At 43.8% G+C, this 16304-nt stretch overlaps 1 protein-coding gene across 1 annotated transcript in view; it reads right to left on the bottom strand.

Moving 5' to 3' along the window:
- Positions 1-16304, bottom strand: part of spata20 (spermatogenesis associated 20) — a gene marked incomplete at its 5' end in the record, with an annotated part of 39716 nt that overhangs the window by 3398 nt on the left and 20014 nt on the right. Inside the window, 2 exon segments of the mRNA XM_079237419.1 lie at positions 9701-9781; positions 11063-11262. Coding sequence (XP_079093545.1) covers positions 9701-9781; positions 11063-11262 — 281 coding nt within the window.

The raw sequence follows: 16304 nt of genomic DNA, 5'->3' as shown, positions 1-16304 counted from the left end.
GACTCTTCTTATTTGCCCGCCAGCGTCGTGCGGTCCCTCTCCAGCCACACGGCCGCAACCGAAAGGTCACACTGTAGTGCGCCCTGTGTCAAAACAACACTATCGACGAACTACCCCCAGTGTGTGTGTGTGTGTGTGTGTGTGTGTCTGAAAGAGTGACGGAGAAAGAGAGCAACACAGAGCGACAGATTATGTGTGAATGTGTGGAAGTGAACGTAAAGTGCGTGTGGTCTTGTATTTGCCAAATGCGTGTGTGTGTGTGTGTGCACGTGAAGCTGTAGCAGACAGCACAGTTGGCTACACATGAGAGCACAGTCAAACTCCCACAGGGTTAATCCTTTTATACACTGAGCAACCCTGACATACACACACACACACACACGTTAAATGTCCTTACGCTGACAGTTCCCTCCCACTCTTCCTCTCTTATTCTGCCAGAGCTTTCAAAGAACAGTGTACCTGTGCTGTAGGTAACACAAAGACACACACAAACAAATCTTCAGGAACCATTTACTCCCCTCCTCCCCACACTCAGAGGCCGACCAGAGAAACAACAATGAACACACACGCTTCCGAGAGCTGCCGTCATACCTGAGGAAGAGAGTGATGACGGCGGCTGTGAATAAGCGCCGTGTGCAGCAAAGCGTGAGGAGATTGACTTCCTCCATCCCCCGCACTCGTTTTTTGACTCGCACACGCACACACTCTATAATAACCTGGCATCTGGACAGCCGTCGCGGGACAGAACCGAACACGCACACTCATGCTCTTGATAGGAATGGAGGGAGGAGGTGCAGCAGGGCCACATGCGACACACACACACACACACACACACACATCTTAATGTACTCAAATTGAATATTCATCAGGAGACAGAGGAAGGGGGGGGTAACGGGTGAGGTAAGTGGGGAGAAAAAATAGGCAGGATAAAGAGCAAACAAAAACAACAACTGTGGAGATAATTATTTACCCCCATTAAGGGATCGTAAATTGGTCACGCGTCCAGATTTGGACTGAGTATTTATTTTTCACACGGTAATCAGTGTGCTTGTTCCTCACAACTATGCATGTGTATTTCATGTGTAGAAGGATTATTATGATTTTAGATATCCTTAGAATTACTTGTTCAATGCCTTAGGGTCCCACAGCCAGTGAAGGGCCCCCTTGCATCCAGACGACATGGGTTTCGAGGAAGACACGATATTCGTGAACAAAGTAATAATGCACAGTGGAGGAACTCATTGCTTTGCCCGTTGCTGTATTGTGTAGCCCCACCTGTTTGATTGCACTGAAAGAAAAGCTAAACAAGTTACTGTTGTTGTGCATTAAAAGCGTCAAATAGGTTAAAGTTATTCATGTAAAAAGTTATTCAAACATGCAATTTCAATAACATTTCCATTGAGACCTAACAAAATATAATGCCGAGCATCGGTTTCCAGCGGCCGACAGTCTCTCCAGGCCCAGGACCACCTCCACTAAATCACCGGCGTCTTTACCGAGATGTGAGGAACGCCCTAGTTGTCTCAGCAGAATTAACAGCCTCCATCTCTCCTCGATCAGCGACATACTCCATCTGCTCGTGTTGCGTTTGGGGCAAAGGGGAATTCTCAACTTCTTCAGTCATAAAAGCAGTGTTAAGATAAAAATCGGAAGGAGATCGACTTCGAAGGGCCGCGTGTCTGTTTTAGGATTTGTCTTCGGGGACTACAGTGGCACAGACGTACAACAGTAGAAATGTGTCTGTACATTGTTATTTGGATGGAAATTGATATTTGAGGGCACCATCCCCGCGGGAAACCCAGCCAAATCCCAACGGGACTTTAGAGTCGTTTGGCTTCCCACCAGTATTGTGTTATAATGCAGACAAATTCACGATAAAGATGTTCTCATTGACATGCCTTTTTCTGTTTCTGTCGTCAGAGAGACACAAGTGGGAATTTTATGGCAGCTGAAATGTTATCCAAGCTGCTGCGCTGGTGATCAAATCATTGTTGCCTAATGGCGACACCGTGTGACATAATCAACATAAATGCAGGTTAACAGCACCAGCTGCGCGGTCGGCTGTATCGACATTTAAAATGAGCGACGAGCCCATTCCACGGCAGCCATGTTGAGATGACGTTGGCGGGTCAAGACAGGTGTAATCAATAAAATCGATTATTCCCCGCCTCCCCCTCCCTTCGTTTAGGAGGGCCAGGGCCCCGGGAGTTTTGCATGCAGGCGCACTGGAATGGCATTGATGCACCATGGTCTGCGTTTGCCATCAGTTTTAGCGAGCTGTGTAGTAAAATGACACCGCTCCTCCAGACTTGAGACGGGGGGTTTGAACCACATTAGTCGGCATTTTTTAATTTTATTTATACTTCTCACCTTTTTGTACAACTATTTTCGGGACTCGGGACCGAGTATCGGGATGTCATATCCCTTAGAAGAAAACGAAAGTCGGTAGGTAAGAGAAAGTAGAAAACGGTGGCTGGGTCGGGGGGGATACGACCCGCACCCTCGCATAACCTGAGAGTAACCCGACACTAGAGCTGGGCGGTATGGCCAAATATTCATATCAAGGTATTTTCTAAGATTCTGCCGATTTCACAGTATTTTTTTTATTTAAACACATTCATTTATTGACGACGAAAAGGACCACCGGTCAACTGAACAGCTGTTCACCGCTTGCTGGCCAACTCGCTTGCAACTGGCCAGCAAGCGGTGAACAGCTGTTTGTGTGGTGTGTCTTCTGTTCTGTTTCTTCCTGTTTTTTTTCACCTACATTCCCCTGGGTCCTAAGTCCCTCCATGTTCAGCTACTTATCACCCTCTATGTACCAACGTACATTTACAACAAATACTACACAGTAATCAGGGTTGCATATGTGTCTCTTGGGCACAAATTGTATTGGTGCATCTCTGGTCTCTCGTCGTTCCTCCTGCATCGCTCTTTTACGGGGTTTTTTATGTAGCAACGGAGTTTCTTCTTGTGACAGTGTACGAGCTGTACCCAGCATGCAGTTCGGCGGTGTAATTTATTTTAATTATTAGTGTTACAAATTGTTTATGTGTCACAAACTGTTGTGTAGTGGTGTTTTACCCTGATAAAGATCATTAGTTGTGGGTTATTAATTGTTGTTATAAAGTTATAACCATGACTAAAGTTATAACCATGACACGTAAGACGTAGCTCCGACAACTGTGCCCTGAGCGGTGAGCAGTGAACAATGTATTTTGCTGCCTGCCGAAGATCGACAACAGTTGTTACGGCTATGTATGACGGTATATGAAGAATTCATACCGTATGGAAATTTGAAACCAGTATACCGGTTACCGCCCAGCCCTACCCAACACTTTACCCGACGTGCCACGATCTGGTGTTGAAAAAGTAACGATAAATCTGACTCTCTCTTGCTCACACACACACACGTGCGTGCACACACGCGCACAGTAGAATCACTCAAGGTATGTATAAAATTTGGATTAACCCCAAAAATTAAAAATATATACACTACCGTTCAAAGATTTGGGGTCACTTAGGAATTTCCTTATTTTTCAAAGAAAAGCACTGTTTTTTTTCAATGAAAATACCATTAAAGTAATCATACATTGTTAATGTGGTAAATGACTATTCTAGGTGGAAACGTCTGGTTTTTAATTAAATATCTACATAGGTGGATAGAGGCCCATTTCCAGCAACTATCACTCCAGTGTTCTAATGGTACATTGTGTTTGCTAATCGCCTTATCAATTAATGGATTATTAGAAAACCCTTGAAAACCCTTGTGCAATTATGTTAGCACAGCTCAAAACAGTTATGCTGGTGAGAGAAGCTATAAAACTGGCCTTCCTTTGACCTAGTTTGACCTACATTTGTGGGTTAGATTATAGTCTCAAAATGGCCAGAAAAAGAGAACTTTCATGTGAAACTCGCCAGTCTATTCTTGTTCTTAGAAATGACTTTACCATTTACTGGTCGGTCTACGTTCCAACCCTCACCTATGGTCACAAACTCTGGGTCGTGACCGAAAGAACGAGATCTCGGATACAAGCGGCCGAAATGAGCTTCCTCCGTAGGGTGGCCGGGCTCAGCCTTAGAGATAGGGTAAGGAGCTCGGACATCAGGGGGGAGCTTGGAGTTGAGTCGCTGCTCCTTCGTGTTGAAAGGAGTCAGCTGAGGTGGTTCGGGCATCTAGTCAGGATGCCTCCTGGACGCCTCCCATTAGAGGTTTTCCAGGCACATCCAACTGGTAGGAAACCCCGGGGAAGACCGAGGACACGCTGGAGGGATTATATCTCCCGGCTGGCCTTGGAACGGCTGGACAAAAATGGGCAAAAATCTCAGTCTCTAGATGTGCAAAGCTGGTAGAGACATACCCCAAAAGACTTGCAGCTGTAATTGCAGCAAAAGGCGGTTCCACAAAGTATTGACTCAGGGGGGCTGAATAATTTTGTACACTGCACTTTTCAGTTTTTTATTTGTGAAAAGAATTTAAAAACATGTATAATTGTATTTGTACTTCATAATTGTGTGACACTTTGTGTTGATCTTTCACATAAAATTCCAATAAAATATATTTATGTTTGTGGTGTGTAATGTGACAAAATGTGGAAACGTTCATTACACACCACAAACATAAATATATTTTATATATATATTCGACCTTTTCCCCCCACAGCTGCCGATCAACCTGGGCTCTGCTCTCTGACTGGTTATTGGGCTTAGCAGGTCATTTACAGAGAACGACAGTCAATTCCCAGAATACCGCATTAGCGGTCTTTGATGAGAGAGTGGGGGAGGGAGGGGGGCAGAGGTGTAGCAAGGCAGCAGCTTGAAGTGTGGGAGGTCAAAGGTCACCGAGTAGGACTGTGAGACTGGCTGGCTCTAATCCTCCTATGCACTGTGTTGCTGGTCTCTGGCTCTCCTTCCTCCTCCCTCCCTCCCTCCTTCTGCTGCTGCTGCTTGCCTTCCCCGTCACCCTGCTAACTCTTCCCCACGTCTCTGAGGTGTTTTAAGGGATTTTTTATTTTTTTTGTCGTTTCTCCTCCAGACGCTTTCTACGGCCATTGAGATCAGGAAAGACAAGGAAAAAAACCCAGCCTATTTACAGTCGTCTCTCCTCCGGGGGATCCTTTCCGTCTTGTTTTCCTAAATCCCTGTAACACCTTCGGGCCCTAGCGACTCTCGCTGACACCAGCGTCTCGTGGTCGACGGCTCTCGCCATCACATCCTCTCCATTTCCTCCCTTAAGTACACCCCAGAGAGAGCCGACGAAACCTTAAAGTCTCTCCGTGTGACCGCGTGATTTTAAAATTGCACGAACACAGACGAGAACGCTTACTTGGATCGTTTCCTGTGGCAAAAAATAAAATAAAAAGCACAGTAGAGGCTGATTAATAAGCGGCACTGACAAGAGGCCTTCAGGCTAGCAACAAAGGGAATTAAAGTCCTTGTAAAACACTATTATTTTATGTTTATTTTCGTTTGCTGATTTTCATACAGGAGCCGACTATTGTCTCAGCCACGCGCGCACACGCACACGCACACACACGATTTGGCTTCTTTTCAGACCACCGAGAGACTTTTTTTCTAAAGAAGCGACTTGTGATATATTCAGACCATTAGGGGAAAGAAATTCTGGAAATGTATTCAAGTATATTACACTGGTCCCTCGTTTATCGCAGGGGATACGTTCTAAAAATAACCCGCAATAGACAAATTATTAGTAATCTGGCTAGCCGAACGCATTCTGTACTGTACAGGAGACACTGCAAGGAGGAGATTGATTGACAATGGTGTACAGTCCCTTAGCTAATCAGGACGCAGAACACATGTGCGGTTCTCCCTTAGCCAATCAGGACGCCGAACATAATGCGCGTTCATACTGTACACTGTAAAAAAAAGCATGCAAAATTACACCAAAAAAATCAGCGAAACAGCGAGGCCGCGAAAGGTGAACCGTGTTATAGTGAGGGACAACTGTATATTGTAAATCTTCTGACCACTCATGCTGCTCACACACGTTCACCCCATCAACAGCACCCACCCCACCCCCAGAGGAGCCGCCGATGAAGGACAACTCGCTCCGCCTTCTGAGCCACAGCCGCACATCTCGTAATACACATGTGACAAGAAGTGATTATTTAGTTGTTATAGACCGGATCAGTGTTTTTACTTTCACTGTAAGTGGTAAATGGGAGTTTTCCCACACAAAATTGACTTTTTGTTGCTAAGCAACATTGTAAAACATTGTCCTAAAGTAACTGCTGGAAAGACTGCATCGTGCTCTACCCCCCTTACTCGACAGTCAGACCTCGACCCCCCCAAACTCCAAATCGAGCTACATCTCTGTGTAATAGAAGAATTAGTAACAATTTATTTGCAGTAATTACAATCAGAGCCGATGGTTCGCCATGACTAATTGATTGATTACTACAAGCAAAAAGGGCTGAAGGGGAGTTGAGAGAATGCATACAGTCTTGTGGAAAATTTTAATAATAAATAAATAGTAAATAAATGGAGGTAGAAATCTCAGTTTGTGTGGTTCAGCATGAGTTGGGCTCTGAGCACCTCATTCAGCACAATTAGAGGGGCCTTGAACCAAACAGGCGAGGAGTAATTGGATTTAAACAGCTACCTCATGTAACGTGGAGCACGATCCCCCTCGCTCACTCGGCCTTCTGCCTCTCCCGTTTAACGTCCCTCCATCTCTTCACGCTCACATAATTCAGCCTTTTGACACCCGGCGCTTCGTACTTGATCTTCTCTCGTTCTGATTCACGTTCTCCACCAGTCTAATTGGTCCCCCCCCCCCCCCCCAACTAATACGATTCTTCATTTAGTTGTGTATTTATAATGGGGGATTACTACCAGGAATTTATCGGCAAGTATAATTGATGGCAAAATGTTATCTTTTAGTGTGAAGATGTCCCAAGATGACGTCTTACAGTCACTTTTTTGGGGGCCCAACTGAACTGGCACACGTTTGCATTTCCGTCTCAAAAACGACTGTATTTTTTTCAGGATGTTTTTTTTTTTTTTAAATGTATGGATCTTTGTGTGCCTTCTTTTATAACAAAACAACGATCTGTATAGGCCGATAAGGCTCATCTGCAATCAGGAGAAAAAAAGAAGAAAAAAACGTATTTGCTTTTTGTTTTCTATGTACCGCAGTGTGTTTGTGTGACGCATGCTTGTGGACGCACGGCATCAAAACGTGTGTTTGTGACAGCGCGTGTGTTTTCACAACAGATACTGAAAGAGGTAGTGCTATTCCTCTGGTAAGGTTCCATCTCATCCCAAGTCCTGTGCTGGATCACCACATCTAAGCCTGGCCAAGATAGTTGCTTCTGCCAGAAAGGGCCGGCTGTTCACACAACATCTGGACACACACACTTCTCCGTCTCATTTACACTCCCTTTCCATCTCAATCTGAGACTCAGTGAGGCTCATTAGAACTAAATCTGGATCGGTCTTGTCACTCTGACAAGAGAGTCTCTCTCTCTCTCTCCCTCTCTCCCTCTCTCTCTCTACCCCCTCCCTCCCTCCCCCCCATGAGCGATAATGTCCTGATAATCTGGATCCCCCCCTTTCTTGGTCTCTGTCTCTCTGCAGGGCTCCGGAATGTTACTGCGGCTACCGCTTGATGCTGCACCACTCATCTATATTTCAGCAAGGCCTATATATGTGTGTGTGTGTGTTGTGTGTGAGCTGGGCAATCACTGCTTTAATTCACTGATCTCATTTTGCTCTTCAGGGCTTGTAGAATAAACAGAGCTGGCTCGTTCTAAAGCAGCGAGGCTGCGAACGTACACAAGCATCCATGAAGCCAAAAAGTCAAAATCTCCATTAACCCCGAGCGCGTCTCGCTGTCGTGGGTCTACTTTTGTAATTTGGAACGATAAGGAGGACGTCTTTTTTTGGCCAAATAAAAAGAAGAAAAAACTGATTGAAGTGGAAGAAGAAAAAAAAGTGACAGTATCTGTAGGAGCCAAATGAGATCAAACATGGTTCCTAAATATGTACACTGGGTGGCGCTGTTCTGTGTTCCTGGGATTGGCTATATAATCAATCAGAGCATGATTGACGGATGATTTTCGAGCAACACAAGGCTAATTGTTGGCATCCTAAGGGCCATATTCATGTCCTACCACTGCTGGAAGAGAATACACTTATCTTGTACCATACAACCTGTCCGTGGGGTATTGAACCGAAGCAAAATGAATGGAAAGTAACGGAGGCGAAGCAAGAGCGCGTCAACCAGATCAATCCAGAGGGAAAAGCACCTCAGTAGCCCAGGTATTGGACGGGCTCCTTTAATAGTATCACTATTAAATTCTGAATTTCTAGAATAAATGAAATTCAGAATATTGATATTGATATTAAAATATTGGGTTTGGAGGCTACTAGTTTTTTTATTTAAAACTATGTCATTTCACATCATTTTTGGACCACTGTTATTATGACTACTATAGCTAACTCATTACTAAACTTGCTGTAGGTAAATACATATTGTATCATTCACACATCTCACAACCTTCTTTTATTCATTATATTCGTTCATTCATCGTATACAAACAAAAAGGGACGTACATTATTTATTTTTTAAAAGAAAGAAAAAAGTACGGATGACCCCTGGCCTGTGCGTCGACTTGTCCGGATGCTCTCCATATTGTATTCGTGTTCATGCAGCTTGTGAATTGCGGTGCCAAAAACACTGTGTGGCAGTTAACAGGAAGTCTTAAAAATTTTCATTTGAGTTTATATTTTGCAGCCAAATCAAATCGTTTACAGGACATTCCACCTTCGTCTCTTCATAAAGCGTGTAAAACTTGACTTTTATTTGTCTTTACAGGGCTCGTACAAAGACAGTTACATCGTCGACGCATACGAGATACAAGTTTACGGAGGTTTGTTAATGGTGTTTTTTGCCGGTTACACCGACAGTCTATGTGCATATATCTATGAGTTACACTCGCTGTCTCTGAGTATTCACAGCTCATTTTAAGTATAAACAAATGTGTGTAAAAAAAAAAGGTGAGAGCAGTGCATGTGCTGCTGGCACTTTCTTTCAGACATGTTATCAATCTGTGGATACACTTCTCGGAACGGATTCCTTTTCAAAGTTTAAAAGCTGAAACGTCTGAGAAATGTGGCCGTGGGAAACACGAAACATGGAAGCCGTGGCAAACTATACTGGACTTTTAGTCAGACTGACAGCTGTCCAATTCATAACCAGCTGTCTGTCAGGGCTGGAGGCAAGACACACACAGACACTCATACACAGACACAGACACACACAGACACACACACACCAAAGTTAAGATGTGGAACCACAAGGCATTTTGATGTTAGGAGAGGGCTTTAAGGTCAGCTAATGTCTGAGAAAGAGATAGTTGGGAAGTTAATACGCTGAGAGGAGGAGAGGAGCTCAGTCTGACCTTTACAGAACCACACTTAAACCGGCCAACGCCCAAGGCTCTGTTCTAGCTCGGCCCCTCTGCATCTGAGTGTGTCTGGGATGTTTTGTGTGTGCATGTTGCAAAAGGTTACGGTGAATCTGCTGCCACTATAAAAAATAAAAAAAACAGGTACTGATGTTGGAGTTAATTGAATGCGTACCTTCTTTCAGGGCTGCTTTTGGGGTCTGATTTCACATTAGTTTGACAAGATCTCACACACACACACACACACACACACACACACACACACCTACCTTGTGTGGTAAAAAGAGGGAGTTGACTGCTGCTAGAAGACCGGCGGTGTCCGGGGCATCCCTCTGGCCACAGATCACGATCTAACAAAAAAAAAAAGAAGATAATGAAAGCGAAAGGACAGAGAGAGGAGGGAACAACACGGACGGATGGATGGATAACGAGATGAGAGGGAATGAGCAGAGTGAAGTAAGACGGGGGCAAAGGTGACGCATCAGAGGAGGGGGTGGGGGAGAAGTGATAGAGGTCAGCGCTGTATTGGTAGCGGTAACAAGGGGAGGCAGGTGTTTCCTCCGGTGAGAGCCTCGCCCTCGGAGCTCGTTACCCATCGCCCCGACTCGTCCTCCGCGGGTCACGCATGACTGACAGAAAGCTCGTCGTCCTCCTCACTGTTGCTGTTTCACTCTGCGTTCCCTTTGTGTGGCGAGTGCCTCCCCGCTAAAAAAGTTTTTTCAAACCGAAAAACTTCTGCTGTTGGTTTCAGGCTAACTGAGGGTGTTAATATCTCAAAACTGATTATGTAACCGAGGCTGAACCGTTCAAATAATCCATTAACTGCATTACGACTGTTAAATAACTTTGGGGGGGAGAAAAGATTTAATGTGCATGTTTGTAGAGGGCTGAGATAACCGCCACCGTCCTTTGACAACCTGTTTCACCGTGTCAACACTATAGCTTCTTTTAATCAGAGTCAGTGGCTGTATGTCAAAAAGATCCTACTTTAAAAAAATTCACAATAAATATAGTATTAGTATCGGGGTCTGATAGGACGTATGGATCTTTGCTGGGAGGAAGTTTTAGTGACCGGTTTGAGTTTGCAATACTTTGGGTTTATGTGAAGCTTGGTCTCAATAAGAAGTGTTCATGAATAACACCTCTTGACGTTTCTTTAATTGTATAATGACTAGGGTTGAAACAGATTGCATGAGATATTAATATGTCATTTAGAAATTAAATAACCAAAACCTCTGACAAATAGAGGGGCAAATAAAACATGACTTCTTCTTCGGAGCTGAACGTTGTTGTGCTACCATCCGATCTGGCTAATTGCTCTCCTCAGCAGTAACATAACTTCCAAACATACAATATTTCAGATCAGCCATCTGTCATATTTGTACAATAAAGGGAACACCTTTGTTCGGATAATACAATAAATTGGAAGCCACCACTTCAGGCTCTGGTGAAGTCGTGACTGCCGTTTCTCATCATTCCGACGCCCTATGTAGATGAAGGGAATTATACATATTCATCAATAATGACAAATATGCATGAATCAGACAGGATTATCACAATCTCAATTTAAGAAGTGCGAGCCCTGAGACCCCATTGATCCGCGTGAGCTCGTGAGTGGATGTGAGACTAACCTGTTGGAGCATGTAGTGTTGGGCCATGAGGGCCTTCACCATCTCCGGCAGCGCTATGGGCACCTTGGTCAGGCGGTCGGAGAACGCCGCTAGCAGCTGTTGGGACCTCTGGAGCCACTCCTGTCTGCCGGAGTAGTGGGACAGACGCAGGAGATTGGACGCCGACACTGAGTTAGCGCTGGGCTCGGCGCCGTCCTGATCTGAGAGAGACACACACACACACAGACACACAGACACACACACACACACACGTTAATGGCCATTTTGATCGCACAGCATATAGAACATGAGACCGCAAGCGACCTCTCCAATTCAACACGTCTTTTATTGTTTGCCAAGTAGCAAAATACAGCACAAAATATGAGTAATAAGTTGAGTTTGCCGACAATGTACTTCACTGTGTTTTATGGTGAAAGCTGCACTGATTGTTTAACTGGGTACTTTAGGGGGAGGAACACAACAAGTTGAATAAAATATTCACTTATTTTATTACTTTATATATAGTGACTGATGTGAAACATTAAACAACATTAGCATTTTTTTTTTTTTTTTTTTATTTCTGGCCGTTCACTCTTTGTTTAGAATCTGTTTTGGTCTCCACCAACTCCTCAGATAAAGTTATTTTCTGCACCACTATGTACACCAGCTTGTCACTTGGCTCATAGTTAATAAACTCTACATTTGCTTTCTCTCAGGACAAACAAAATCATACGACGAGTTCATGGCCTCCCTTCTCCAGTTATTTTCAATTCTGCGCCGATGCAGCACCCACACACAGAAAACCATACTGCACAATCATGTACCACTTCATATGACTCAGATGATGGATAGGATTTAAAATATATATATTTACAATAAGGCAAAAAAACATATTAAAAAAAATAAGTAAAACTACACCGGGTAATGGTCACATGATCAATAATAATCAGGCAAAGCGATGCACACAGAGTCTAAAGGACTCTGGATGTGTTAAATAGGATGGATGCACATGTATTATATTATATTATGCCTGCACTGTAGTATTTTTTTTTATTGTAGAGACAAATCTTGTGAAGCATCGGATACAAAACATTAGACTCTGTGACAAGTTTTTAAACTAACAGGAAGGATAGCAAGCTATTCAGTTAAACCTCCCCTACTCCACATTCACAGTAAACAACTATCCCATATCTCTGTGTGTGGTGTGATGCGATGGGACTAACAGATGAGCTCATGACTTGGCCCCGTTAAGTGATCGGTCCTTATCTCTTATCAGTGTCCAATGAGAGCCATGACCATGACCTCGCACCCCTGCATGTCTCCTTCCCAGCAATGCTCCAATGCCAGAGTCTACGAATGTGTGCATGTGTGACTTTTGAGTCGGTTGCCGATTTTGAACTCAAACTGCAATTTTAGGTCAAAAGACAACCTTCCACCCACTCATAACTCTCCGTACACGGAATATACAATATCAAGCATGCATTTACAATCACATATATGTGCACCCCTACCGCTACCACATGCGTGACTGAACTGCAGAAACAATTTGATTTGATCCTGCAGTATGTTTTATCTCTCCCTGAGCCCCTGAAGCTCACCGTACACACTAGAGTGAGTCTGTCCGCCTTCCACATATCTCTTATCTTAAAGAGCCCCATGGAAAGAGGTCATATTCACACACGGCTGGGACAAAACTGCCTTCAAACACCTAAACGCACACACATTTCTATATTACCAACAGTGGACTATTGCGCTACTCCACCCATGTGTGGACCGAAGTTTATTGTCATTTTGAACAATACAAAAAAAAAGAAAGCACACACACACACACACACACACACACACACACACACACACACACACAGTTTACTATAAAATAGGTGAATAAGGAACTCTGAAACAAATGATAAATTGTTGAATAAATTGTTAACAATAGGAGTCTATATAGACCTCGCTGATGCTTTCGGATTGAACCGGCACAGCTGACGTATCCAATTTATTTTACTTCTGTCGAGTGGGAATACATCTGAATGTGCATTTTTGTCCACAAGCGACCATAGAGAGATTTGAAAACAGCAGATTTTTCCAAATAAAAGCTTAAAACACTGGCAAAACAGATATCGTATATAATTTTAACCGTACTCCTAAACACACACACACACACACACACACAGGGGAGTGTGGCAGGGCTGTAAGACTAGTGTGGTGGGGTAATCCGTCTTGCGGTGACAGGCTACTGCTGGGACGGGCGTCCACACTGCAGCGGCCGTAGCGTCACTAATGGGCTTCAACCCTACACACCGCCGCCGCCATAATGGCACAGTCAATCCTCTTAGATGAGAAACCTCTCACACGTCAGCTCCGATAAACACACACAGATGCAGGTGTGACGGCGCGCAGGGACGGACACACACACACACACACACACACACACACACACACACACACACACACACACACACACACACACACACACACTCCGATCTGTCACCAGTTCTCAACAAGAATAACTATTAGCTTTCCCCCTGATCCCCCGCCCATCTGTGGCACATTGCTCCTGTCTCAACTATTTGCACCAGGCTATCCGTCATCGGCACATGAGTTAGTGTGTGTGTCTTTTCCTTTTTGGGTGAAGAAATATAGCGCTGTGACATCTGGAACATTAAAACGGACAATATTCCAGTTTGTTCGTTTTCTCAGAGGTTAAATATCAGTATTTGTAGGAGAAGATTGGGGTGTTGAATCACAAAGGTACATTTACTATTACTACTATTACGATTATATGAATGAATGCACCATAGAGGACATGTGGGAGTGAACGTAGACAGTATATGAGAAGTGGAAGAAGTCATTGTGACGTCACCCATTGGCTTGTGGACTGTGGCTTTGAGGCTTAAAGGAGCCATCTCGGATTTTTTCTCCGTCGCCATCTTGTTTTTTTGCAACCAGTGAACATAAGTATTTGGACAGAGTATTTGGCTCTGGTAGTGACAGCGTCCTGTCAATCTGTTTGACTCTAAATGGACTATAATTTACGAGATGAACATCATGCTGTATTGAAGAAGACTTGAAACTAGAGATTAAGACCATAAACTCATGTTTACTGAGGGAATAAATCAAGTGAGAAGTAGAGTCATTTTCTCATAGACTTCTATACAATCGGACGTATTTTTGCAAAGTTTTAAGAAACTTCCGAAAAAACTCCACTTTCCAAAACCAGCATTTGGCGCCTTGGTGCGATAGTTTTTTTTCCATTGTCTAGACCCAGAAATGTTTTATTTTTATCCTGTTATGGCAATAGAAGAAGAAAAAGACAGTATGAGACTCATATAATATAATAACTCACATAATACAGTGTTTTCCACCAATTACCTGTAGCCCGGCACAAAGTTAGAATTAACCTATGATATGTTTACACTTCTTCAACTTGGCGGGTCAGGTGATGGACGTCTAGACGGCTGAGAAAGATCTGGTGTGAAGGTGGCTTTGTGGCTCCGTCCGTGAGCTTTACAGCACCCTGTTTTTCCCGGAGCCTTGGAAAATGTGCTCGCTTCCCACTCTCTCCCACCCAGCGGGAACAGATAGGGCCCCCGGCTTAAAGCGCAACTGTCAACCCGGAGTGCATGTTTTAAGAGCGGTGGACCTCGGACTGGTGGGAGACGCAAAATAGATGGCCGCTGTCAGAGTGGCTCGAGAGGAAAAAGAAAAACAGCCAACACCTGGATCCAGGCTGGTAACAGATCAAAGGTAAACGTCTGCATGTCCACAAGGTGTCAGCTTCTCTGAACTGCCAGCAGCCATCAGTCGGACGAGTGAACTGGCAGCTGAAGAAGGGCTGCTATGAAGGTCAGACACATTTCTATTTATATCCCATTAATCTATCAAACATGAAATACAATTATGTGGACATAAACCTGTCCACTTATGATAATAAAAAAGTTGGATCATTTAGTATTTTAATGTCACGCTTTCTTTATTACTTTAAGTGTTATGCCAATAGTGTACCCAAGAGCTTAAAGTCAAGGTTTAAGGGCACCAAAGGACAAAAAGAAAGAAAAAGCATTAAGAGGCAGGAAGTGATCACTGTGCATGCCGTTTCAATCTGTCAAAAGGCAGATGGTCTAGGAGTCACAATAGAGACAGTTTCGAGAGCTCAAGAATCAGAGCATCAGGCTTTGAGTGCTCTCATGGCGGAGAAGTTCAAGTTTTTTTAAATTTGTCTAACTCTGCAATGGCAACATCCAATCACAACACTAATCAGGTAAAATGGAACAGTGCGTAGTATTTAAGTTACATTTCACAGAGACAGTTGCACTGTGGGGGGGTCGTCTTATGCTCTTCCTGATCCATCTATCTATCCTTGCTTCCTCTCCTGTGGTGAAGGTAAACTGGTTGAGATATTACAACAGAAGCTTCTTGTTAAGCACCAAAACAATCGCTAAGTTAAACAAAAACAAAAAATAATTATATATATATATATGTATATTGTTTCCAAATAAATTACATTCCTCTCTTCAAATCAATACAACTAGATTGTGGCCATGTGTTTATATTAACAGACTGTCTGTAGCGTCTGCAGGCCTAAAACTCCGTATTTATTCCTCTGTCTGAGCTATCCATCCTTGTCCAAGCCGCAGAGGTAGGCTCTAGTGGTACCGATAATCCTTCGCCTGTCCATCAATCCTTCACTGAATCTCTCGACCTATTAGAGCTACAGCCAGCAGCGGTAGCGTCAAGGCCTAAATTTATTTTCTCTGGTTGGACGACCGCCGTCTGTTACTGTTGTTGTCAGTCCGCTTCTTCGATCCAGACGGAAATATCCCCAACATCTTTTCATGGAGGGCGGAGCCCATCGACTTAGTTGATCCCTTGAATTCTCCTCTAGCGCCCCCACAAGGAGGACACGTGTCATTTTGGGCCAAATGTCGCGCCAGCTATTGGACTGATTGCCAAAACATGCGGTATAGACAACGGCGCTGCCCCACACAATGAACAGGACCTGATGTTTTTACACCGCCAGCGTACAAAACGTCGAAATTAGTATTAAAATGCATGGCTTTGTTTTGTTTTTTATTAAATACAGGCTACGTATTACCCCAAAAATACCAAATGGCACACGAATAAGGGATAGTTATCTCAGCTTATTCATTATGCATCAACATTAGTTATTCTCAGATGGATGAGGGTGTGTTTTAGATCATTAGACCTCCTCAACAAAGCCACATCTTTTATTTCTCATGTAGGCACAGGCTACAGGATAGTT

Source organism: Taurulus bubalis (genome assembly GCF_910589615.1).
Source record: "Taurulus bubalis genome assembly, chromosome: 2".
Taxonomy (NCBI): domain Eukaryota; kingdom Metazoa; phylum Chordata; class Actinopteri; order Perciformes; family Cottidae; genus Taurulus; species Taurulus bubalis.
This window is presented reverse-complemented; position numbering and strand designations above follow the sequence as displayed.